General features: G+C 56.5%; 1 protein-coding gene across 1 annotated transcript; it reads left to right on the top strand.

Moving 5' to 3' along the window:
* Positions 1-235: 235 nt before the first annotated feature.
* On the top strand, positions 236-26,314 carry LOC142477026 (uncharacterized). The gene is made up of 3 exons (XM_075582096.1): positions 236-529; positions 717-829; positions 24,127-26,314. The coding sequence occupies exons 2-3, from the start codon at positions 748-750 to the stop codon at positions 25,284-25,286; spliced, it is 1,242 nt and encodes a 413-aa protein (XP_075438211.1). The 5' UTR covers positions 236-529; positions 717-747; the 3' UTR covers positions 25,287-26,314.

The following is a 26,314-nucleotide window of genomic DNA, read 5'->3' as shown; positions in this document are numbered from 1 at the left end:
ACTCTTTTCTGGAAGCCGACACACCCAGCACTAGGGCTTTGTATAAGGCGTTTAGAAGTCGGGTTATTTAATGTCTACCCTTTGGAAACAGTACCTTGGACGAAGGCCACTTTGTCTCAGAGTAGGATTTTTTCTGCCTGGAGCTGGGAAACCGCAGGATGGGAGCAAACGGTTACAAAGAAATATATGGAAGTAATCAAACTTGTACACTATTCATTGCCACGCGATTCTCATCATATTCGTCAGGCGTTTGGCAACTATCAATATTATCATCTCAATAGTTTCCTAGAATGTGTTCTTGGTTTTAGACTGGTGTTAGTGGGACAGTAATTGACTCCTTCTTCTTATCCTGCAGTCTGACTTCTGTGTCTGGTCCAAGCCACCTACATCACCCATCGTGACCTTGCTTGTTACCAGCCTCCCAGCTCTGTTCCCTCCTCATCACCTCTGTTTTATATTCCGAACGTCCGACTGAAATAAATAGTTACAGACGTGAGGGGCCCTCTGAAAATGTGAAGAGTATTAGAGTGTAAGCTCTTCTGCAACTAAACCTAGTACAAGCTAAGGCGATTACTAGAATAATAAATGTATATATGTACAGGTCCATGTCGCTCTGGGTGGGGGAACGGGCTCTGTCACCCTCTCGCTGTGTAGAGTTCCCAGTTTCTCTCGTTTTTGTGCTTCACGTTAACGGGATTCTCTCCTCTCGGGAACAGACAGACGCACGGAAACTGTGACACAGAAACAATGAGCGGCGAGCAGGTGCGGCATACATTCATCTGGGACCCCCCAGGATCGGATGATGGGGAGCTGGAGAGACCCTACACAGGTAAGAGGGGAGCACAAGCACAGAGGGGCTTACTGGTGAGTGAGGAGGAGGAGAGCAGAGGGGGCAGGAGGAGAGAAGAGCAGAGGGGGCAGGAGGAGAGAAGAGCAGAGGGGGCAGGAGGAGAGAAGAGCAGAGGGGGCAGGAGGAGAGAAGAGCAGAGGGGGCAGGAGGAGAGAAGAGCAGAGGGGCCAGGAGGAGACGAGCCGAGGGGCCAGGAGGAGACGAGCAGAGGGGGCAGGAGGAGGCGAGAAGAGCAGAGGGGGCAGGAGGAGGCGAGAAGAGCAGAGGGGCCAGGAGGAGACGAGCAGAGGGGCCAGGAGGAGACGAGCAGAGGGGCCAGGAGGAGACGAGAAGAACAGAGGGGGCAGGAGGAGGAGGCGAGAAGGGCAGAGGGGGCAGGAGGAGGCGAGAAGAGCAGAGGGGGCAGGAGGAGGCGAGAAGAGCAGAGGGGGCAGGAGGAGGAGGCGAGAAGAGCAGAGGGGGCAGGAGGAGGAGGCGAGAAGAGCAGAGGGGGCAGGAGGAGGAGGCGAGAAGAGCAGAGGGGGCAGGGGGAGGAGGCGAGAAGAGCAGAGGGGGCAGGAGGAGGAGGCGAGAAGAGCAGAGGGGGCAGGAGGAGGAGGCGAGAAGAGCAGAGGGGGCAGGAGGAGGAGGCGAGAAGAGCAGAGGGGGCAGGAGGAGGAGGCGAGAAGAGCAGAGGGGGCAGGAGGAGGAGGCGAGAAGAGCAGAGGGGGCAGGAGGAGGAGGCGAGAAGAGCAGAGGGGGCAGGAGGAGGAGGCGAGAAGAGCAGAGGGGGCAGGAGGAGGAGGCGAGAAGAGCAGAGGGGGCAGGAGGAGGAGGCGAGAAGAGCAGAGGGGGCAGGAGGAGGAGGCGAGAAGAGCAGAGGGGGCAGGAGGAGGAGGCGAGAAGAGCAGAGGGGGCAGGAGGAGGAGGCGAGAAGAGCAGAGGGGGCAGGAGGAGGAGGCGAGAAGAGCAGAGGGGGCAGGAGGAGGAGGCGAGAAGAGCAGAGGGGGCAGGAGGAGGCGAGAAGAGCAGAGGGGGCAGGAGGAGGAGGCGAGAAGAGCAGAGGGGGCAGGAGGAGGCGAGAAGAGCAGAGGGGGCAGGAGGAGGCGAGAAGAGCAGAGGGGGCAGGAGGAGGCGAGAAGAGCAGAGGGGGCAGGAGGAGGAGGCGAGAAGAGCAGAGGGGGCAGGAGGAGGAGGCGAGAAGAGCAGAGGGGGCAGGGGGAGGAGGCGAGAAGAACAGAGGGGGCAGGAGGAGGAGGCGAGAAGGGCAGAGGGGGCAGGAGGAGGCGAGAAGAGCAGAGGGGGCAGGAGGAGGCGAGAAGAGCAGAGGGGGCAGGAGGAGGAGGCGAGAAGAGCAGAGGGGGCAGGAGGAGGAGGCGAGAAGAGCAGAGGGGGCAGGAGGAGGAGGCGAGAAGAGCAGAGGGGGCAGGGGGAGGAGGCGAGAAGAGCAGAGGGGGCAGGAGGAGGAGGCGAGAAGAGCAGAGGGGGCAGGAGGAGGAGGCGAGAAGAGCAGAGGGGGCAGGAGGAGGAGGCGAGAAGAGCAGAGGGGGCAGGAGGAGGAGGCGAGAAGAGCAGAGGGGGCAGGAGGAGGAGGCGAGAAGAGCAGAGGGGGCAGGAGGAGGAGGCGAGAAGAGCAGAGGGGGCAGGAGGAGGAGGCGAGAAGAGCAGAGGGGGCAGGAGGAGGAGGCGAGAAGAGCAGAGGGGGCAGGAGGAGGAGGCGAGAAGAGCAGAGGGGGCAGGAGGAGGAGGCGAGAAGAGCAGAGGGTGCAGGAGGAGGAGGCGAGAAGAGCAGAGGGGGCAGGAGGAGGCGAGAAGAGCAGAGGGGGCAGGAGGAGGCGAGAAGGGCAGAGGGGGCAGGAGGAGGCGAAGAGCAGAGGGGGCAGGAGAGTGCGGAGCAGTCCGCTGCCCCACACACTACATTACAGACACACATTGTGCTGTACATTGGAGACGGTTACGGGCTTGGAAGCTGCACACACTACCAATAAATCCTTTTATCCATCAAAACCTTTCACACACTACAAATGGGTCGCGTCTCTCCTGGGTAATACAGAGCCACGGACCCGCTGCACATTGCACCGACTCGGAACTCTGCAACATAAACCCCAAACAACATCAACTCCTAAACCAACATAAATCCCAAACATCAACTCCCAAACCAACATCAACTCCCAAAACCAACATCAACTCCCAAAACCAACATCAACTCCCAAAACCAACATCAACTCCCAAAACCAACATCAACTCCCAAAACCAACATCAACTCCCAAAACCAACATCAACTCCCAAAACCAACATCAACTCCCAAAACCAACATCAACTCCCAAAACCAACATCAACTCCCAAAACCAACATCAACTCCCAAAACCAACATCAACTCCCAAAACCAACATCAACTCCCAAAACCAACAATCAACTCCCAAACCAACAATCAACTCCCAAACCAACAATCAACTCCCAAACCAACAATCAACTCCCAAACCAACAATCAACTCCCAAACCAACAATCAACTCCCAAACCAACAATCAACTCCCAAACCAACAATCAACTCCCAAACCAACAATCAACTCCCAAACCAACAATCAACTCCCACACCCAACATCAACTCCCACACCCAACATCAACTCCCACACCCAACATCAACTCCCACACCCAACATCAACTCCCACACCCAACATCAACTCCCACACCCAACATCAACTCCCGCACCCAACATCAACTCCCGCACCCAACATCAACTCCCGCACCCAACATCAACTCCCGCACCCAACATCAACTCCCGCACCCAACATCAACTCCCGCACCCAACATCAACTCCCAAACCAACAATCGACTCCCAAACCAACAATCGACTCCCAAACCAACAATCGACTCCCACACCCAACATCAACCCCAAACCAACATCAACTCCCAAACCAACATCAACTCCCAAACCAACAATCAACTCCCAAACCAACAATCAACTCCCAAACCAACAATCAACTCCCAAACCAACAATCAACTCCCAAACCAACAATCAACTCCCAAACCAACAATCAACTCCCAAACCAACAATCAACTCCCAAACCAACAATCAACTCCCAAACCAACAATCAACTCCCACACCCAACATCAACTCCCACACCCAACATCAACTCCCACACCCAACATCAACTCCCACACCCAACATCAACTCCCACACCAAACATCAACTCCCACACCAAACATCAACTCCCACACCCAACATCAACTCCCACACCCAACATCAACTCCCACACCCAACATCAACTCCCGCACCCAACATCAACTCCCGCACCCAACATCAACTCCCACACCCAACATCAACTCCCGCACCCAACATCAACTCCCGCACCCAACATCAACTCCCAAACCAACAATCGACTCCCACACCCAACATCAACCCCAAACCAACATCAACTCCCAAACCAACATCAACTCCCAAACCAACATCAACTCCCAAACCAACATCAACTCCCACACCAAACATCAACTCCCACACCCAACATCAACTCCCACACCCAACATCAACTCCCACACCCAACATCAACCCCAAAACAACATCAACTCCCACACCCAACATCAACTCCCACACCCAACATCAACTCCCACACCCAACATCAACTCCCACACCCAACATCAACTCCCAAACCAACATCAACTCCCACACCCAACATCAACTCCCAAACCAACATCAACTCCCACACCCAACATCAACTCCCGCACCCAACATCAACTCCCGCACCCAACATCAACTCCCGCACCCAACATCAACTCCCGCACCCAACATCAACTCCCGCACCCAACATCAACTCCCGCACCCAACATCAACTCCCGCACCCAACATCAACTCCCGCACCCAACATCAACTCCCAAACCAACAATCGACTCCCAAACCAACATCAACTCCCAAACCAACATCAACTCCCACACCAAACATCAACTCCCGCACCCAACATCAACTCCCGCACCCAACATCAACTCCCAAACCAACAATCGACTCCCACACCCAACATCAACCCCAAACCAACATCAACTCCCAAACCAACATCAACTCCCAAACCAACATCAACTCCCACACCAAACATCAACTCCCAAACCCAACATCAACTCCCAAACCAACATCAACTCCCACACCCAACATCAACTCCCGCACCCAACATCAACTCCCGCACCCAACATCAACTCCCGCACCCAACATCAACTCCCGCACCCAACATCAACTCCCGCACCCAACATCAACTCCCGCACCCAACATCAACTCCCAAACCAACAATCGACTCCCACACCCAACATCAACCCCAAACCAACATCAACTCCCAAACCAACATCAACTCCCAAACCAACATCAACTCCCACACCAAACATCAACTCCCAAACCAACATCAACTCCCAAACCAACATCAACTCCTACACCAAACATCAACTCCCACACCCAACATCAACTCCCAAACCAACATCAACTCCCACACCCAACATCAACTCCCACACCCAACATCAACTCCCACACCCAACATCAACTCCCGCACCCAACATCAACTCCCAAACCAACATCAACTCCCAAACCAACATCAACTCCCACACCCAACATCAACTCCCACACCCAACATCAACTCCCACACCCAACATCAACTCCCGCACCCAACATCAACTCCCGCACCCAACATCAACTCCCGCACCCAACATCGACTCCCGCACCCAACATCAACTCCCACACCCAACATCAACTCCCACACCCAACATCAACTCCCAAACCAACATCAACTCCCGCACCCAACATCAACTCCCGCACCCAACATCAACTCCCGCACCCAACATCAACTCCCGCACCCAACATCAACTCCCACACCCAACATCAACTCCCGCACCCAACATCAACTCCCGCACCCAACATCAACTCCCGCACCCAACATCAACTCCCGCACCCAACATCAACTCCCGCACCCAACATCAACTCCCGCACCCAACATCAACTCCCAAACCAACAATCGACTCCCACACCCAACATCAACCCCAAACCAACATCAACTCCCAAACCAACAACAACTCCCAAACCAACATCAACTCCCACACCCAACATCAACTCCCACACCCAACATCAACTCCCACACCCAACATCAACTCCCGCACCCAACATCCGACTCCCAAACCAACATCAACTCCCACACCCAACATCAACTCCCACACCCAACATCAACTCCCAAACCAACATCAACTCCCACACCCAACATCAACTCCCGCACCCAACATCAACTCCCGCACCCAACATCAACTCCCGCACCCAACATCAACTCCCGCACCCAACATCAACTCCCGCACCCAACATCAACTCCCGCACCCAACATCAACTCCCGCACCCAACATCAACTCCCGCACCCAACATCAACTCCCGCACCCAACATCAACTCCCAAACCAACAATCGACTCCCACACCCAACATCAACCCCAAACCAACATCAACTCCCAAACCAACATCAACTCCCAAACCAACATCAACTCCCACACCCAACATCAACTCCCGCACCCAACATCAACTCCCGCACCCAACATCAACTCCCGCACCCAACATCAACTCCCAAACCAACAATCGACTCCCACACCCAACATCAACCCCAAACCAACATCAACTCCCAAACCAACATCAACTCCCAAACCAACATCAACTCCCAAACCAACATCAACTCCCAAACCAACATCAACTCCCGCACCCAACATCAACTCCCGCACCCAACATCAACTCCCGCACCCAACATCAACTCCCGCACCCAACATCAACTCCCGCACCCAACATCAACTCCCGCACCCAACATCAACTCCCGCACCCAACATCAACTCCCGCACCCAACATCAACTCCCGCACCCAACATCAACTCCCGCACCCAACATCAACTCCCAAACCAACAATCGACTCCCACACCCAACATCAACTCCCAAACCAACATCAACTCCCACACCCAACATCAACTCCCACACCCAACATCAACTCCCACACCCAACATCAACTCCCACACCCAACATCAACTCCCGCACCCAACATCAACTCCCACACCCAACATCAACTCCCACACCCAACATCAACTCCCGCACCCAACATCAACCCCAAACCAACATCAACTCCCACACCCAACATCAACTCCCACACCCAACATCAACTCCCACACCCAACATCAACTCCCACACCCAACATCAACTCCCGCACCCAACATCAACTCCCACACCCAACATCAACTCCCACACCCAACATCAACTCCCACACCCAACATCAACTCCCGCACCCAACATCAACTCCCAAACCAACATCAACTCCCAAACCAACATCAACTCCCACACCCAACATCAACTCCCACACCCAACATCAACTCCCACACCCAACATCAACTCCCGCACCCAACATCAACTCCCGCACCCAACATCAACTCCCGCACCCAACATCCGACTCCCAAACCAACATCAACTCCCACACCCAACATCAACTCCCACACCCAACATCAACTCCCAAACCAACATCAACTCCCACACCCAACATCAACTCCCGCACCCAACATCAACTCCCGCACCCAACATCAACTCCCACACCCAACATCAACTCCCGCACCCAACATCAACTCCCGCACCCAACATCAACTCCCGCACCCAACATCAACTCCCGCACCCAACATCAACTCCCGCACCCAACATCAACTCCCGCACCCAACATCAACTCCCGCACCCAACATCAACTCCCGCACCCAACATCAACTCCCGCACCCAACATCAACTCCCGCACCCAACATCAACTCCCAAACCAACAATCGACTCCCACACCCAACATCAACCCCAAACCAACATCAACTCCCAAACCAACAACAACTCCCAAACCAACATCAACTCCCACACCCAACATCAACTCCCACACCCAACATCAACTCCCACACCCAACATCAACTCCCACACCCAACATCAACTCCCGCACCCAACATCCGACTCCCAAACCAACATCAACTCCCACACCCAACATCAACTCCCACACCCAACATCAACTCCCAAACCAACATCAACTCCCACACCCAACATCAACTCCCGCACCCAACATCAACTCCCGCACCCAACATCAACTCCCGCACCCAACATCAACTCCCGCACCCAACATCAACTCCCGCACCCAACATCAACTCCCGCACCCAACATCAACTCCCGCACCCAACATCAACTCCCGCACCCAACATCAACTCCCGCACCCAACATCAACTCCCGCACCCAACATCAACTCCCAAACCAACAATCGACTCCCACACCCAACATCAACCCCAAACCAACATCAACTCCCAAACCAACATCAACTCCCAAACCAACATCAACTCCCACACCCAACATCAACTCCCGCACCCAACATCAACTCCCGCACCCAACATCAACTCCCGCACCCAACATCAACTCCCAAACCAACAATCGACTCCCACACCCAACATCAACCCCAAACCAACATCAACTCCCAAACCAACATCAACTCCCAAACCAACATCAACTCCCACTCCCGCACCCAACATCAACTCCCGCACCCAACATCAACTCCCGCACCCAACATCAACTCCCGCACCCAACATCAACTCCCGCACCCAACATCAACTCCCGCACCCAACATCAACTCCCGCACCCAACATCAACTCCCGCACCCAACATCAACTCCCGCACCCAACATCAACTCCCGCACCCAACATCAACTCCCGCACCCAACATCAACTCCCGCACCCAACATCAACTCCCGCACCCAACATCAACTCCCGCACCCAACATCAACTCCCGCACCCAACATCCGACTCCCAAACCAACATCAACTCCCACACCCAACATCAACTCCCACACCCAACATCAACTCCCAAACCAACATCAACTCCCACACCCAACATCAACTCCCGCACCCAACATCAACTCCCGCACCCAACATCAACTCCCGCACCCAACATCAACTCCCGCACCCAACATCAACTCCCGCACCCAACATCAACTCCCGCACCCAACATCAACTCCCGCACCCAACATCAACTCCCGCACCCAACATCAACTCCCGCACCCAACATCAACTCCCGCACCCAACATCAACTCCCAAACCAACAATCGACTCCCACACCCAACATCAACCCCAAACCAACATCAACTCCCAAACCAACATCAACTCCCAAACCAACATCAACTCCCACACCCAACATCAACTCCCGCACCCAACATCAACTCCCGCACCCAACATCAACTCCCGCACCCAACATCAACTCCCAAACCAACAATCGACTCCCACACCCAACATCAACCCCAAACCAACATCAACTCCCAAACCAACATCAACTCCCAAACCAACATCAACTCCCAAACCAACATCAACTCCCAAACCAACATCAACTCCCGCACCCAACATCAACTCCCGCACCCAACATCAACTCCCGCACCCAACATCAACTCCCGCACCCAACATCAACTCCCGCACCCAACATCAACTCCCGCACCCAACATCAACTCCCGCACCCAACATCAACTCCCGCACCCAACATCAACTCCCGCACCCAACATCAACTCCCGCACCCAACATCAACTCCCGCACCCAACATCAACTCCCGCACCCAACATCAACTCCCGCACCCAACATCAACTCCCGCACCCAACATCAACTCCCGCACCCAACATCAACTCCCGCACCCAACATCAACTCCCAAACCAACAATCGACTCCCAAACCAACATCAACTCCCACACCCAACATCAACTCCCACACCCAACATCAACTCCCACACCCAACATCAACTCCCACACCCAACATCAACTCCCACACCCAACATCAACTCCCGCACCCAACATCAACTCCCGCACCCAACATCAACTCCCACACCCAACATCAACCCCAAAACAATTCCAGATTATTATTTTTCCTATTTTTCTGTCTCTGTTCGTCTCGCGCTCGCTCTGTTTCTCTGCCCAGCTCGCTCTGTTTCTCTGCCCAGCTCTTGCTCTGTTTCTGTTCAGCTCTCGCTCTCGCTCTGTTTCTCTGTTCAGCTCTCGCGCTCGCTCTGTTTCTCTGCCCAGCTCTTGCTCTGTTTCTGTTCAGCTCTCGCGCTCGCTCTGTTTCTGTTCAGCTCTCGCTCTCGGGCTCGCTCTGTTTCTCTGTCCAGCTCTCACGCTCACTGTTTCTCTGTCCAGCTCTCACGCTCACTGTTTCTCTGTCAAGCTCTCGCGCTCGCTCTGTTTCTCTGTCCAGCTCTCACGCTCGCTGTTTCTCTATCAAGCTCTAGCGCTCTCTCGCTCGCTCTGTTTCTCTGTCCAGCTCGCACTCACACTCGCTCTTTTTCTCTGTTCAGCTCGCGCTCTCTTGCTCGCTCTGTTTCTCTGTCCAGCAATCGCGCTCGCTCTGTTTCTCTGTCCAGCTCTCTCGATCTGTTTCTCTGCCAAGCTCGCTCTCGCTCTCTTTCTCTGTCCAGCTCGCGCGCTCGCTCTGTTTCTCTGTCTAGCTTTTGCGCTCGCTCTGTTTCTCGGTCCAGCTCTCGCGCTCTCACACTCGCTCTGTGTCTCTGTCCAGCACTCGCTCTGTTTCTTTGTCCAGCACTCGCTCTGTTTCTCTGTCCAGCTCTCGCGCTCGCTCTGTTTCTCTGTCCAGCTCTCGCGCTCGCTCTGTTTCTCTGTCCAGCACTCGCTCTGTTTCTCTGTCCAGCTCTCGCGCTCGCTCTGTTTCTCTGTCCAGCTAGCGCGCTCGCTCTGTTTCTCTGTCCAGCTCTCGCGCTCGCTCTGTTTCTCTGTCCAGCTCTCGCGCTCGCTCTGTTTCTCTGTCCAGCTCTCGAGCTCGCTCTGTTTCTCTGTCCAGCTCTCGCGCTCGCTCTGTTTCTCTGTCCAGCTAGCGCGCTCGCTCTGTTTCTCTGTCCAGCTCTCGCGCTCGCTCTGTTTATCTGTCCAGCTCTCGCGCTCGCTCTGTTTCTCTGTCCAGCTCTCGCGCTCGCTCTGTTTCTCTGTCCAGCTCTCGCGCTCGCTCTGTTTCTCTGTCCAGCTCTCGCGCTCGCTCTGTTTCTCTGTTCAGCTCACGCTCTCGTGCTCTCTCTGTTTCTCTGTCCAGCTCTCACGCTCGCTCTGTTTCTCTGTCCAGCTCTTGCGCTCGCTCTGTTTCTCTGTCCAGCTCTCGCGCTCGCTCTGTTTCTCTGTCCAGCTCTCACGCTCGCTCTGTTTCTCTGTCCAGCTCTCGCGCTCGCTCTGTTTCTCTGTCCAGCTCTCGTGCTCTCTCTGTTTCTCTGTCCAGCTCTCGCGCTCGCTCTGTTTCTCTGTCCAGCTCTCGCGCTCGCTCTGTTTCTCTGTCCAGCTCTCGCGCTCGCTCTGTTTCTCTGTCCAGCTCTCGCGCTCGCTCTGTTTCTCTGTCCAGCTCTCGCGCTCGCTCTGTTTCTCTGTCCAGCTCTCGCGCTCGCTCTGTTTCTCTGTCCAGCTCTCGCGCTCGCTCTGTTTCTCTGTCCAGCTCGCGCGCTCGCTCTGTTTCTCTGTCCAGCTCTCGCGCTCGCTCTGTTTCTCTGTCCAGCTCTCGCGCTCGCTCTGTTTCTCTGTCCAGCTCTCGCGCTCGCTCTGTTTCTCTGTCCAGCTCTCGCGCTCGCTCTGTTTCTCTGTCCAGCTCTCGCGCTCGCTCTGTTTCTCTGTCCAGCTAGCGCGCTCGCTCTGTTTCTCTGTCCAGCTAGCGCGCTCGCTCTGTTTCTCTGTCCAGCTCTCGCGCTCGCTCTGTTTCTCTGTCCAGCTCTCGCGCTCGCTCTGTTTCTCTGTCCAGCTCTCGCGCTCGCTCTGTTTCTCTGTCCAGCTCTCGCGCTCGCTCTGTTTCTCTGTCCAGCTCTCGCGCTCGCTCTGTTTCTCTGTTCAGCTCACGCTCTCGTGCTCTCTCTGTTTCTCTGTCCAGCTCTCGCGCTCGCTCTGTTTCTCTGTCCAGCTCTCGCGCTCGCTCTGTTTCTCTGTCCAGCTCTCGCGCTCGCTCTGTTTCTCTGTCCAGCTCTCGCGCTCGCTCTGTTTCTCTGTCCAGCTAGCGCGCTCGCTCTGTTTCTCTGTCCAGCTCTCGCGCTCGCTCTGTTTCTCTGTCCAGCTCTCGCGCTCGCTCTGTTTCTCTGTCCAGCTCTCGCGCTCGCTCTGTTTCTCTGTCCAGCTCTCGCGCTCGCTCTGTTTCTCTGTTCAGCTCACGCTCTCGTGCTCTCTCTGTTTCTCTGTCCAGCTCTCGCGCTCGCTCTGTTTCTCTGTCCAGCTCTCGCGCTCGCTCTGTTTCTCTGTCCAGCTCTCGCGCTCGCTCTGTTTCTCTGTCCAGCTCTCGCGCTCGCTCTGTTTCTCTGTCCAGCTCTCGCGCTCGCTCTGTTTCTCTGTCCAGCTCTCGCGCTCGCTCTGTTTCTCTGTCCAGCTCTCGCGCTCGCTCTGTTTCTCTGTCCAGCTCTCGCGCTCGCTCTGTTTCTCTGTCCAGCTCTCGCGCTCGCTCTGTTTCTCTGTCCAGCTCTCGCGCTCGCTCTGTTTCTCTGTCCAGCTCTTGCGCTCGCTCTGTTTCTCTGTCCAGCTCTCGCGCTCGCTCTGTTTCTCTGTCCAGCTCTCGCGCTCGCTCTGTTTCTCTGTTCAGCTCACGCTCTCGCGCTCGCTCTGTTTCTCTGTCCAGCTCTCACGCTCGCTCTGTTTCTCTGTCCAGCTCTTGCGCTCGCTCTGTTTCTCTGTCCAGCTCTCGCGCTCGCTCTGTTTCTCTGTCCAGCTCTCGCGCTCGCTCTGTTTCTCTGTTCAGCTCACGCTCTCGTGCTCTCTCTGTTTCTCTGTCCAGCTCTCGCGCTCTCTCTGTTTCTCTGTCCAGCTCTCGCGCTCGCTCTGTTTCTCTGTCCAGCTCTCGCGCTCGCTCTGTTTCTCTGTCCAGCTCTCACGCTCGCTCTGTTTCTCTGTCCAGCTCTCGCGCTCGCTCTGTTTCTCTGTCCAGCTCTCGCGCTCGCTCTGTTTCTCTGTCCAGCTCGCGCGCTCGCTCTGTTTCTCTGTCCAGCTAGCGCGCTCGCTCTGTTTCTCTGTCCAGCTCTCGCGCTCGCTCTGTTTCTCTGTCCAGCTCTCGCGCTCGCTCTGTTTCTCTGTCCAGCTCTCGCGCTCTCACGCTCGCTCTGTTTCTCTGTCCAGCTCTCGCGCTCGCTCTGTTTCTCTGTCCAGCTCTCGCGCTCGCTCTGTTTCTCTGTCCAGCTCTCGCGCTCGCTCTGTTTCTCTGTCCAGCTCTCGCGCTCGCTCTGTTTCTCTGTCCAGCTCTCGCGCTCGCTCTGTTTCTCTGTCCAGCTCTCGCGCTCGCTCTGTTTCTCTGTTCAGCTCTCGCGCTCGCTCTGTTTCTCTGTCCAGCTCTCGCGCTCGCTCTGTTTCTCTGTCCAGCTCTCGCGCTCGCTCTGTTTCTCTGTCCAGCTCGCGCGCTCGCTCTGTTTCTCTGTCCAGCTCTCGCGCTCGCTCTGTTTCTCTGTCCAGCTCTCGCGCTCGCTCTGTTTCTCTGTCCAGCTCTCGTGCTCTCTCTGTTTCTCTGTCCAGCTCTCGCGCTCGCTCTGTTTCTCTGTCCAGCTCTCGCGCTCGCTCTGTTTCTCTGTCCAGCTCTCGCGCTCGCTCTGTTTCTCTGTCCAGCTAGCGCGCTCGCTCTGTTTCTCTGTCCAGCTCTCGCGCTCGCTCTATTTCTCTGTTCAGCTCACGCTCTCGCGCTCGCTCTGTTTCTCTGTCCAGCTCTCGCGCTCGCTCTGTTTCTCTGTCCAGCTCTCGCGCTCGCTCTGTTTCTCTGTCCAGCTAGCGCGCTCGCTCTGTTTCTCTGTCCAGCTCTCGCGCTCGCTCTGTTTCTCTGTTCAGCTCACGCTCTCGCGCTCGCTCTGTTTCTCTGTCCAGCTCTCGTGCTCGCTCTGTTTCTCTGTCCAGCTCTCGCGCTCGCTCTGTTTCTCTGTCCAGCTCTCGCGCTCGCTCTGTTTCTCTGTCCAGCTCTCGCGCTCGCTCTGTTTCTCTGTCCAGCTCTCGCGCTCGCTCTGTTTCTCTGTCCAGCTCTCGCGCTCGCTCTGTTTCTCTGTCCAGCTCTCGCGCTCGCTCTGTTTCTCTGTCCAGCTCTCGCGCTCGCTCTGTTTCTCTGTCCAGCTCACGCTCTCGCTCTGTTTCTCTGTCCAGCTCTCGCGCTCGCTCTGTTTCTCTGTCCAGCTCTCGCGCTCGCTCTGTTTCTCTGTCCAGCTCTCGCGCTCGCTCTGTTTCTCTGTCCAGCTCTCGCGCTCGCTCTGTTTCTCTGTCCAGCTCACGCTCTCGCTCTGTTTCTCTGTCCAGCTCTCGTGCTCGCTCTGTTTCTCTGTCCAGCTCTCGCACTCGCTCTGTTTCTCTGTCCAGCTCTCGCGCTCGCTCTGTTTCTCTGTCCAGCTCTCACGCTCGCTCTGTTTCTCTGTCCAGCTCTCGCGCTCGCTCTGTTTCTCTGTCCAGCTCTCGCGCTCGTGCTCTCTCTGTTTCTCTGTCCAGCTCTCACGCTCGCTCTGTTTCTCTGTCCAGCTCTCGCGCTCGCTCTGTTTCTCTGTCCAGCTCTCGCGCTCGCTCTGTTTCTCTGTCCAGCTCTCGCGCTCGCTCTGTTTCTCTGTCCAGCTCTCGTGCTCTCTCTGTTTCTCTGTCCAGCTCTCGCGCTCGCTCTGTTTCTCTGTCCAGCTCTCACGCTCGCTCTGTTTCTCTGTCCAGCTCTCACGCTCGCTCTGTTTCTCTGTCCAGCTCTCGCGCTCGCTCTGTTTCTCTGTCCAGCTCTCGTGCTCTCTCTGTTTCTCTGTCCAGCTCTCGCGCTCGCTGTGTTTCTCTGTCCAGCTCTCACGCTCGCTCTGTTTCTCTGTCCAGCTCGCGCGCTCGCTCTGTTTCTCTGTTCAGCTCTCGCGCTCGCTCTGTTTCTCTGTCCAGCTCACGCTCTCGTGCTCTCTCTGTTTCTCTGTCCAGCTCACGCTCTCGCGCTCGCTCTGTTTCTCTGTCCAGCTCTCGCGCTCGCTCTGTTTCTCTGTCCAGCTCTCGCGCTCGCTCTGTTTCTCTGTCCAGCTCTCACGCTCGCTCTGTTTCTCTGTCCAGCTCTCGCGCTCGCTCTGTTTCTCTGTCCAGCTCTCGCGCTCGCTCTGTTTCTCTGTCCAGCTCTCGCGCTCGCTCTGTTTCTCTGTCCAGCTCGCGCGCTCGCTCTGTTTCTCTGTCCAGCTCTCGCGCTCGCTCTGTTTCTCTGTCCAGCTCTCGCGCTCGCTCTGTTTCTCTGTCCAGCTCTCGCGCTCGCTCTGTTTCTCTGTCCAGCTCTCGCGCTCGCTCTGTTTCTCTGTCCAGCTCTCGCGCTCGCTCTGTTTCTCTGTCCAGCTCTCGCGCTCGCTCTGTTTCTCTGTCCAGCTCTCGCGCTCGCTCTGTTTCTCTGTCCAGCTCTCGCACTCGCTCTGTTTCTCTGTTCAGCTCACGCGCTCGCTCTGTTTCTCTGTCCAGCTCTCGCGCTCTCACGCTCGCTCTGTTTCTCTGTCCAGCTCTCGCGCTCGCTCTGTTTCTCTGTCCAGCTAGCGCGCTCGCTCTGTTTCTCTGTCCAGCTCTCGCGCTCGCTCTGTTTCTCTGTCCAGCTCTCGCGCTCGCTCTGTTTCTCTGTCCAGCTCTCGCGCTCGCTCTGTTTCTCTGTCCAGCTAGCGCGCTCGCTCTGTTTCTCTGTCCAGCTCTCGCGCTCGCTCTGTTTCTCTGTCCAGCTCTCGCGCTCGCTCTGTTTCTCTGTTCAGCTCCCGCTCTCGCGCTCGCTCTGTTTCTCTGTCCAGCTCTCGCGCTCGCTCTGTTTCTCTGTCCAGCTCTCGCGCTCGCTCTGTTTCTCTGTCCAGCTCTCGCGCTCGCTCTGTTTCTCTGTCCAGCTCTCGCGCTCGCTCTGTTTCTCTGTCCAGCTCTCGCGCTCGCTCTGTTTCTCTGTCCAGCTCTCACGCTCGCTCTGTTTCTCTGTCCAGCACTCGCTCTGTTTCTCTGTCCAGCTCTCGCGCTCGCTCTGTTTCTCTGTCCAGCTCTCGCGCTCGCTCTGTTTCTCTGTCCAGCTCTCGCGCTCGCTCTGTTTCTCTGTCCAGCTCTCGCGCTCGCTCTGTTTCTCTGTTCAGCTCTCGCGCTCGCTCTGTTTCTCTGTTCAGCTCACGCTCTCGCGCTCGCTCTGTTTCTCTGTCCAGCTCTCGTGCTCTCTCTGTTTCTCTGTCCAGCTAGCGCGCTCGCTCTGTTTCTCTGTCCAGCTCTCGCGCTCGCTCTGTTTCTCTGTTCAGCTCACGCTCTCGCGCTCGCTCTGTTTCTCTGTCCAGCTCTCGCGCTCGCTCTGTTTCTCTGTCCAGCTCTCGCGCTCGCTCTGTTTCTCTGTCCAGCTCTCGCGCTCGCTCTGTTTCTCTGTCCAGCTCGCGCGCTCGCTCTGTTTCTCTGTCCAGCTCTCGCGCTCGCTGTGTTTCTCTGTCCAGCTCACGCTCTCGCTCTGTTTCTCTGTCCAGCTCTCGCGCTCGCTCTGTTTCTCTGTCCAGCTCTCGCGCTCGCTCTGTTTCTCTGTCCAGCTCTCGCGCTCGCTCTGTTTCTCTGTTCAGCTCACGCTCTCGTGCTCTCTCTGTTTCTCTGTCCAGCTCTCGCGCTCGCTCTGTTTCTCTGTCCAGCTCTCGCGCTCGCTCTGTTTCTCTGTCCAGCTCTCGCGCTCGCTCTGTTTCTCTGTCCAGCTCTCGTGCTCTCTCTGTTTCTCTGTCCAGCTCTCGCGCTCGCTCTGTTTCTCTGTCCAGCTCTCACGCTCGCTCTGTTTCTCTGTCCAGCTCTCGCGCTCGCTCTGTTTCTCTGTCCAGCTCTCACGCTCGCTCTGTTTCTCTGTCCAGCTCTCGCGCTCGCTCTGTTTCTCTGTCCAGCTCTCGCGCTCGTGCTCGCTCTGTTTCTCTGTCCAGCTCTCGCGCTCGCTCTGTTTCTCTGTCCAGCTAGCGCGCTCGCTCTGTTTCTCTGTCCAGCTCTCGCGCTCGCTCTGTTTCTCTGTCCAGCTCACGCTCTCGCTCTGTTTCTCTGTCCAGCTCTCGCGCTCGCTCTGTTTCTCTGTCCAGCTCTCGTGCTCTCTCTGTTTCTCTGTCCAGCTCTCGCGCTCGCTCTGTTTCTCTGTCCAGCTCTCGTGCTCTCTCTGTTTCTCTGTCCAGCTCTCGCGCTCGCTCTGTTTCTCTGTCCAGCTCTCACGCTCGCTCTGTTTCTCTGTCCAGCTCTCGCGCTCGCTCTGTTTCTCTGTCCAGCTCTCACGCTCGCTCTGTTTCTCTGTCCAGCTCTCGCGCTCTCTCTGTTTCTCTGTCCAGCTCTCGCGCTCGCTCTGTTTCTCTGTCCAGCTCGCGCGCTCGCTCTGTTTCTCTGTTCAGCTCTCGCGCTCGCTCTGTTTCTCTGTCCAGCTCTCGCGCTCGCTCTGTTTCTCTGTCCAGCTCTCGCGCTCTCTCTGTTTCTCTGTCCAGCTCTCGCGCTCGCTCTGTTTCTCTGTCCAGCTCTCGCGCTCGCTCTGTTTCTCTGTCCAGCTCTCGCGCTCGCTCTGTTTCTCTGTCCAGCTCGCGCGCTCGCTCTGTTTCTCTGTCCAGCTCTCGCGCTCGCTCTGTTTCTCTGTCCAGCTCTCGCGCTCGCTCTGTTTCTCTGTCCAGCTCGCGCGCTCGCTCTGTTTCTCTGTCCAGCTCTCGCGCTCGCTCTGTTTCTCTGTCCAGCTCTCGCGCTCGCTCTGTTTCTCTGTCCAGCTCTCGTGCTCTCTCTGTTTCTCTGTCCAGCTCTCGCGCTCGCTCTGTTTCTCTGTCCAGCTCGCGCGCTCGCTCTGTTTCTCTGTTCAGCTCTCGCGCTCGCTCTGTTTCTCTGTCCAGCTCTCGCGCTCGCTCTGTTTCTCTGTCCAGCTCTCGCGCTCTCTCTGTTTCTCTGTCCAGCTCTCGCGCTCGCTCTGTTTCTCTGTCCAGCTCTCGCGCTCGCTCTGTTTCTCTGTCCAGCTCTCGCGCTCGCTCTGTTTCTCTGTCCAGCTCGCGCGCTCGCTCTGTTTCTCTGTCCAGCTCTCGCGCTCGCTCTGTTTCTCTGTCCAGCTCTCGCACTCGCTCTGTTTCTCTGTCCAGCTCTCGCGCTCGCTCTGTTTCTCTGTCCAGCTCTCGCGCTCGCTCTGTTTCTCTGTCCAGCTCTCGCGCTCGCTCTGTTTCTCTGTTCAGCTCTCGCGCTCGCTCTGTTTCTCTGTCCAGCTCTCGCGCTCGCTCTGTTTCTCTGTCCAGCTCTCGCGCTCTCTCTGTTTCTCTGTCCAGCTCTCGCGCTCGCTCTGTTTCTCTGTCCAGCTCTCGCGCTCGCTCTGTTTCTCTGTCCAGCTCTCGCGCTCGCTCTGTTTCTCTGTCCAGCTCGCGCGCTCGCTCTGTTTCTCTGTCCAGCTCTCGCGCTCGCTCTGTTTCTCTGTCCAGCTCTCGCGCTCGCTCTGTTTCTCTGTCCAGCTCTCGCGCTCGCTCTGTTTCTCTGTCCAGCTCTCGTGCTCTCTCTGTTTCTCTGTCCAGCTCTCGCGCTCGCTCTGTTTCTCTGTCCAGCTCTCACGCTCGCTCTGTTTCTCTGTCCAGCTCTCGCGCTCGCTCTGTTTCTCTGTCCAGCTCTCACGCTCGCTCTGTTTCTCTGTCCAGCTCTCGCGCTCGCTCTGTTTCTCTGTCCAGCTCTCGCGCTCGTGCTCGCTCTGTTTCTCTGTCCAGCTCTCGCGCTCGCTCTGTTTCTCTGTCCAGCTAGCGCGCTCGCTCTGTTTCTCTGTCCAGCTCTCGCGCTCGCTCTGTTTCTCTGTCCAGCTCACGCTCTCGCTCTGTTTCTCTGTCCAGCTCTCGCGCTCGCTCTGTTTCTCTGTCCAGCTCTCGTGCTCTCTCTGTTTCTCTGTCCAGCTCTCGCGCTCGCTCTGTTTCTCTGTCCAGCTCTCGTGCTCTCTCTGTTTCTCTGTCCAGCTCTCGCGCTCGCTCTGTTTCTCTGTCCAGCTCTCACGCTCGCTCTGTTTCTCTGTCCAGCTCTCGCGCTCGCTCTGTTTCTCTGTCCAGCTCTCGCGCTCGCTCTGTTTCTCTGTCCAGCTCTCGTGCTCTCTCTGTTTCTCTGTCCAGCTCTCGCGCTCGCTCTGTTTCTCTGTCCAGCTCGCGCGCTCGCTCTGTTTCTCTGTTCAGCTCTCGCGCTCGCTCTGTTTCTCTGTCCAGCTCTCGCGCTCGCTCTGTTTCTCTGTCCAGCTCTCGCGCTCTCTCTGTTTCTCTGTCCAGCTCTCGCGCTCGCTCTGTTTCTCTGTCCAGCTCTCGCGCTCGCTCTGTTTCTCTGTCCAGCTCGCGCGCTCGCTCTGTTTCTCTGTCCAGCTCTCGCGCTCGCTCTGTTTCTCTGTCCAGCTCTCGCGCTCGCTCTGTTTCTCTGTCCAGCTCTCGCGCTCGCTCTGTTTCTCTGTCCAGCTCTCGCGCTCGCTCTGTTTCTCTGTCCAGCTCTCGCGCTCGCTCTGTTTCTCTGTCCAGCTCTCGCGCTCGCTCTGTTTCTCTGTCCAGCTCTCGCGCTCGCTCTGTTTCTCTGTCCAGCTCTCGCGCTCGCTCTGTTTCTCTGTCCAGCTCTCGCGCTCGCTCTGTTTCTCTGTCCAGCTCTCGCGCTCGCTCTGTTTCTCTGTCCAGCTCTCGCGCTCGCTCTGTTTCTCTGTCCAGCTCTCGCGCTCGCTCTGTTTCTCTGTTCAGCTCACGCTCTCGTGCTCTCTCTGTTTCTCTGTCCAGCTCTCGCGCTCGCTCTGTTTCTCTGTCCAGCTCTCGCGCTCGCTCTGTTTCTCTGTCCAGCTCTCGCGCTCGCTCTGTTTCTCTGTCCAGCTCTCGCGCTCGCTCTGTTTCTCTGTCCAGCTCTCGCGCTCGCTCTGTTTCTCTGTCCAGCTCTCGCGCTCGCTCTGTTTCTCTGTTCAGCTCACGCTCTCGCGCTCTCTCTGTTTCTCTGTCCAGCTCTCGCGCTCGCTCTGTTTCTCTGTCCAGCTCTCGCGCTCGCTCTGTTTCTCTGTCCAGCTCTCGCGCTCGCTCTGTTTCTCTGTCCAGCTCTCGCGCTCGCTCTGTTTCTCTGTCCAGCTCTCACACTCGCTCTGTGTCTCTGTCCAGCACTCGCTCTGTTTCTCTGTCCAGCTCTCGCGCTCGCTCTGTTTCTCTGTCCAGCACTCGCTCTGTTTCTCTGTCCAGCTCTCGCGCTCGCTCTGTTTCTCTGTCCAGCTCTCGCGCTCGCTCTGTTTCTCTGTCCAGCTCTCACGCTCGCTCTGTTTCTCTGTCCAGCTCTCGCGCTCGCTCTGTTTCTCTGTCCAGCTCTCGCGCTCTCTCTGTTTCTCTGTCCAGCTCTCGCGCTCGCTGTGTTTCTCTGTCCAGCTCTCACGCTCGCTCTGTTTCTCTGTCCAGCTCGCGCGCTCGCTCTGTTTCTCTGTTCAGCTCTCGCGCTCGCTCTGTTTCTCTGTCCAGCTCACGCTCTCGTGCTCTCTCTGTTTCTCTGTCCAGCTCACGCTCTCGCGCTCGCTCTGTTTCTCTGTCCAGCTCTCGCGCTCGCTCTGTTTCTCTGTCCAGCTCTCGCGCTCGCTCTGTTTCTCTGTCCAGCTCTCACGCTCGCTCTGTTTCTCTGTCCAGCTCTCGCGCTCGCTCTGTTTCTCTGTCCAGCTCTCGCGCTCGCTCTGTTTCTCTGTCCAGCTCTCGCGCTCGCTCTGTTTCTCTGTCCAGCTCGCGCGCTCGCTCTGTTTCTCTGTCCAGCTCTCGCGCTCGCTCTGTTTCTCTGTCCAGCTCTCGCGCTCGCTCTGTTTCTCTGTCCAGCTCTCGCGCTCGCTCTGTTTCTCTGTCCAGCTCTCGCGCTCGCTCTGTTTCTCTGTCCAGCTCTCGCGCTCGCTCTGTTTCTCTGTCCAGCTCTCGCGCTCGCTCTGTTTCTCTGTCCAGCTCTCGCGCTCGCTCTGTTTCTCTGTCCAGCTCTCGCGCTCGCTCTGTTTCTCTGTCCAGCTCTCGCACTCGCTCTGTTTCTCTGTTCAGCTCACGCGCTCGCTCTGTTTCTCTGTCCAGCTCTCGCGCTCTCACGCTCGCTCTGTTTCTCTGTCCAGCTCTCGCGCTCGCTCTGTTTCTCTGTCCAGCTAGCGCGCTCGCTCTGTTTCTCTGTCCAGCTCTCGCGCTCGCTCTGTTTCTCTGTCCAGCTCTCGCGCTCGCTCTGTTTCTCTGTCCAGCTCTCGCGCTCGCTCTGTTTCTCTGTCCAGCTAGCGCGCTCGCTCTGTTTCTCTGTCCAGCTCTCGCGCTCGCTCTGTTTCTCTGTCCAGCTCTCGCGCTCGCTCTGTTTCTCTGTTCAGCTCACGCTCTCGCGCTCGCTCTGTTTCTCTGTCCAGCTCTCGCGCTCGCTCTGTTTCTCTGTCCAGCTCTCGCGCTCGCTCTGTTTCTCTGTCCAGCTCTCGCGCTCGCTCTGTTTCTCTGTCCAGCTCTCGCGCTCGCTCTGTTTCTCTGTCCAGCTCTCGCGCTCGCTCTGTTTCTCTGTCCAGCTCTCACGCTCGCTCTGTTTCTCTGTCCAGCACTCGCTCTGTTTCTCTGTCCAGCTCTCGCGCTCGCTCTGTTTCTCTGTCCAGCTCTCGCGCTCGCTCTGTTTCTCTGTCCAGCTCTCGCGCTCGCTCTGTTTCTCTGTCCAGCTCTCGCGCTCGCTCTGTTTCTCTGTTCAGCTCTCGCGCTCGCTCTGTTTCTCTGTTCAGCTCACGCTCTCGCGCTCGCTCTGTTTCTCTGTCCAGCTCTCGTGCTCTCTCTGTTTCTCTGTCCAGCTAGCGCGCTCGCTCTGTTTCTCTGTCCAGCTCTCGCGCTCGCTCTGTTTCTCTGTCCAGCTCACGCTCTCGCTCTGTTTCTCTGTCCAGCTCTCGCGCTCGCTCTGTTTCTCTGTCCAGCTCTCGTGCTCTCTCTGTTTCTCTGTCCAGCTCTCGCGCTCGCTCTGTTTCTCTGTCCAGCTCTCGTGCTCTCTCTGTTTCTCTGTCCAGCTCTCGCGCTCGCTCTGTTTCTCTGTCCAGCTCTCACGCTCGCTCTGTTTCTCTGTCCAGCTCTCGCGCTCGCTCTGTTTCTCTGTCCAGCTCTCGCGCTCGCTCTGTTTCTCTGTCCAGCTCTCGTGCTCTCTCTGTTTCTCTGTCCAGCTCTCGCGCTCGCTCTGTTTCTCTGTCCAGCTCGCGCGCTCGCTCTGTTTCTCTGTTCAGCTCTCGCGCTCGCTCTGTTTCTCTGTCCAGCTCTCGCGCTCGCTCTGTTTCTCTGTCCAGCTCTCGCGCTCTCTCTGTTTCTCTGTCCAGCTCTCGCGCTCGCTCTGTTTCTCTGTCCAGCTCTCGCGCTCGCTCTGTTTCTCTGTCCAGCTCTCGCGCTCGCTCTGTTTCTCTGTCCAGCTCGCGCGCTCGCTCTGTTTCTCTGTCCAGCTCTCGCGCTCGCTCTGTTTCTCTGTCCAGCTCTCGCGCTCGCTCTGTTTCTCTGTCCAGCTCTCGCGCTCGCTCTGTTTCTCTGTCCAGCTCTCGCGCTCGCTCTGTTTCTCTGTCCAGCTCTCGCGCTCGCTCTGTTTCTCTGTCCAGCTCTCGCGCTCGCTCTGTTTCTCTGTCCAGCTCTCGCGCTCGCTCTGTTTCTCTGTCCAGCTCTCGCGCTCGCTCTGTTTCTCTGTCCAGCTCTCGCGCTCGCTCTGTTTCTCTGTCCAGCTCTCGCGCTCGCTCTGTTTCTCTGTCCAGCTCTCGCGCTCGCTCTGTTTCTCTGTCCAGCTCTCGCGCTCGCTCTGTTTCTCTGTTCAGCTCACGCTCTCGTGCTCTCTCTGTTTCTCTGTCCAGCTCTCGCGCTCGCTCTGTTTCTCTGTCCAGCTCTCGCGCTCGCTCTGTTTCTCTGTCCAGCTCTCGCGCTCGCTCTGTTTCTCTGTCCAGCTCTCGCGCTCGCTCTGTTTCTCTGTCCAGCTCTCGCGCTCGCTCTGTTTCTCTGTCCAGCTCTCGCGCTCGCTCTGTTTCTCTGTCCAGCTCTCGCGCTCGCTCTGTTTCTCTGTTCAGCTCACGCTCTCGCGCTCTCTCTGTTTCTCTGTCCAGCTCTCGCGCTCGCTCTGTTTCTCTGTCCAGCTCTCGCGCTCGCTCTGTTTCTCTGTCCAGCTCTCGCGCTCGCTCTGTTTCTCTGTCCAGCTCTCGCGCTCGCTCTGTTTCTCTGTCCAGCTCTCACACTCGCTCTGTGTCTCTGTCCAGCACTCGCTCTGTTTCTCTGTCCAGCTCTCGCGCTCGCTCTGTTTCTCTGTCCAGCACTCGCTCTGTTTCTCTGTCCAGCTCTCGCGCTCGCTCTGTTTCTCTGTCCAGCTCTCGCGCTCGCTCTGTTTCTCTGTCCAGCTCTCGCGCTCGCTCTGTTTCTCTGTCCAGCTCTCGCGCTCGCTCTGTTTCTCTGTCCGTAGAAAAAAGGGAAGATTCCCTAATTGGGTGCTCCAAAAAAAATCACCTGGTAAGATAATGCAGCATTAATGTTGTTGCACCATAGCGTGATTATTAGTCCCTTATTGTGTTGATAAATGAGCCTGGTTTCTTATCCCCATAAAGCCTTAGTCCATAATGAAGAAACAGCTTCAACACTGAGGGATACCGAAGGGACAACTTATGCGTCTCAGGAGATTATGTTCAACGGAAGACCGTTTTGAGGCACAGGCCCACAACCATATTGCCAGATTTATGGACAGGGGTTATAAAGAAAAAGACCTCTTAGAGACATATACCCTAGTTAAAAACATGAATAGGGAAGATCTCTTGTCCATACAAGGGGGGAAGAAGAAACAGTGGAGTGGTGGACAATCTAAACCTACACCACTTTTCATTACACAACAGAGTAGCCAGTCCAACAATATTCGAACCATCATTGAGAAACACTGGGATACTCTTAAACTGGATGTAGGCCTAAAAGCCATCACGCATAATAGGCCCAAATTGGTATTTCGCAGGGCCAAATCACTGGCGACATACTTGTCACCTAGCCTTTTCTCGACACAACACACTGGGGTATAAGTAATATACCTAGAGGCTTTTTTCGGTGTGGACATTGCAATATCTGTCAGTTTGCAAGACCATCAAAAAAGATTGAATGTCTTAAACCAAATATAACAAAAAACATACAGACATTCATCAACTGTAACACCAGCCATGTAGTCTACATGATCAGATGTGTCGCATATTTTGCACACTGTCACAGTAATGCATCCACAATGCCCGGGCCCAAGAGCTGACACTCTAGGACCCCAAACCACGAATCAGGGGTAACCAAGTGGGCTTAACCTTTATTATTGAGCCTGGTTACCCCCTCACCGTCACACCCCCTCTCTCACTTTGTTTCTTGCTCTTCGCGTTAATCAGCAGTCCTTACATTGCACACTTTCTCCCTCTTCCACAGAAGGATATGGCACCATGAATTGTGACGAGGACGACGAGGATGGCCCCACTTACCTGCAGCAGTGCGGGGTTCTGCTGGACTGTCAGGACGAGACCTCCCTGTCCGCTGCCGGCGAGGAGAGCGAAGGGAGCTCATGTGAGTTGGACAAGAAGGAGGACAGCCCGTCCAGCAGCTCCCCGGAGAAACCTGGCTCCAGCGGTAAGGGTGCAAGCAAGCTCACCAACATCATTGCACACCTGCAGAACCTGGCGAGCGAGAGGGCGTCCACCAGAAAAGAAGAGGGAGCGGAGGAGGAGGACGAGGGCTTTCAAATGGGGGAAAGCTCCTACCCGTTTGACCATGGGGATGTGGCTTTCGAACAGCATGGGGATATGGCTTTCGGAGAGCATGAGGATATAGCCTTCGGAGAGCATGAGGATATAGCCTTCGGAGAGGATGAGACGAGCCTGGCCTCGGCCAGAGCACACTCGCACTCCTCGGAGCAGCGGTTAAAGGCCTTCAAAGCCATAAAGATCTTGCAGGAACCAGATGCGAAGGACAAAAAGTATATTTGCGTAGAGTGTGGGAAAACAAGTCGGTACAAGTCGGCTTATCTGAGGCATAAGAGAACCCACACGGGGGAGAAGCCCTTTAGCTGCACGGAGTGCGGGAAATGCTTCAGGAGGAGCTCCCAGCTGGTGACGCATCAGAGAATTCACACCGGGGAGAAGCCCTACACCTGCCTGCGCTGCGGCAAGAGCTTCAGCTGCAACTCCACGCTGGTGACACACCAGAGGACCCACACGGGGGAGAAGCCGTACACCTGCTTTGAGTGCGGCAAGGGCTTCATTCACAGCTCTGATTACAACCGCCACCACCGTGTCCACCGAGGGGAAAAGCGCTACACCTGCAAGGAGTGTGGGAAGAGCTTCAGCCAGAGCTCCTACTTGGTCATCCACCAGCGCATCCACACGGGGGAGAAGCCCTTTGTGTGCAACGAGTGTGGAAAGTGCTTCAGCCGCAACTCCTCACTGGTGACACACCAGCGGGTGCACACTGGGGAGAGGCCCTACACCTGTGCCGTGTGCGGGAAGAGCTTCCGCCAGAGTTCCCACCTTCTCATTCACCAGAGGACCCACAACCCGGACAGTCACCTGGTACTGCACACCATGATGATGTGAGAGCCTGACGCCGTGTTGCTGGCCACCTCCAGCGGCAAAAGGGGGTCTTCAGTAGACAGGAGGCCACCCCTTCCAAAGATAGTGAGTATGTAGGAATAAAGAAACTCCAAAAACTCTCCATCCACCAAGGGCTAAACCCATTGCCCCAGCTTCCCGAGTCACGGACTTGTTGGTGCTAATGGAGAAGCGTAGGAGAAACCCAGCGACTGCCATTGTTTTCCCTGTAGCGCGCTAACTTTCGCAGGTCAATCTTGGCCATCTCTCGGCCGACAGGGAGGGCCTTCAAACCCTCCCCAGTACTTTCCTGGAAGTTAGTACCCCCTCTCGCCCCCATCTATTTATACACAATAATTGAACGTTTGAAGTTTGAGCCCATTCACTGTCTTACTCATGTAGAGAATGGGTGAGTGATGTGACGCTGCTCCCGCCGTAGTGTGGCGCCCGGTAGAGAATGGGTGAGTGATGTGACGCTGCTCCCTCCTTAGTGTGGCGCCCGGTAGAGAATGGGTGAGTGATGTGACACTGCTCCCTCTGTAGTGTGGCGCCCGGTAGAGAATGGGTGAGTGATGTGACGCTGCTCCCTCTGTAGTGTGGCGCCCGGTAGAGAATGGGTGAGTGATGTGACGCTGCTCCCTCCTTAGTGTGGCGCCCGGTAGAGAATGGGTGAGTGATGTGACGCTGCTCCCTCTGTAGTGTGGCGCCCGGTAGAGAATGGGTGAGTGATGTGACGCTGCTCCCTCCTTAGTGTGGCGCCCGGTAGAGAATGGGTGAGTGATGTGACGCTGCTCCCTCCTTAGTGTGGCGCCCGGTAGAGAATGGGTGAGTGATGTGACGCTGCTCCCTCCTTAGCGTGGCGATGTGACGCTGCTCCCGCTGTAGCGTGGCGATGTGACGCTGCTCCCTCTTTAGCGTGGCGCCCTTTAGCCGTTTGCATGCTTCTAGCGCATATCATGCCGGTCCGTTTATTGTAACCTCTAATTATGTTTCTGATTTTGTTGTTTCTTTTAAAGTTTGTAACCTGGAAATCC

The sequence above is a fragment of the Ascaphus truei genome, unplaced genomic scaffold, assembly GCF_040206685.1.
Source record: "Ascaphus truei isolate aAscTru1 unplaced genomic scaffold, aAscTru1.hap1 HAP1_SCAFFOLD_1878, whole genome shotgun sequence".
In the NCBI taxonomy this organism is placed as follows: Eukaryota; Metazoa; Chordata; class Amphibia; order Anura; family Ascaphidae; genus Ascaphus; species Ascaphus truei.
Note: the sequence above shows the minus strand (reverse complement) of the source record. Positions and strands in the feature narration are given on the sequence as shown.

What these genes read in the sequence shown, in the direction of transcription:
- LOC142477026 (XM_075582096.1), top strand. Translation starts at nt 748, where the DNA reads ATGAGCGGCGAGCAGGTGCGGCATACATTCATCTGGGACCCCCCAGGA. An exon ending in GCTGGAGAGACCCTACACAG is followed by an intron (nt 830 to 24,126) that starts GTAAGAGGGGAG and finishes CCTCTTCCACAG; the next exon opens with AAGGATATGGCACCATGAAT.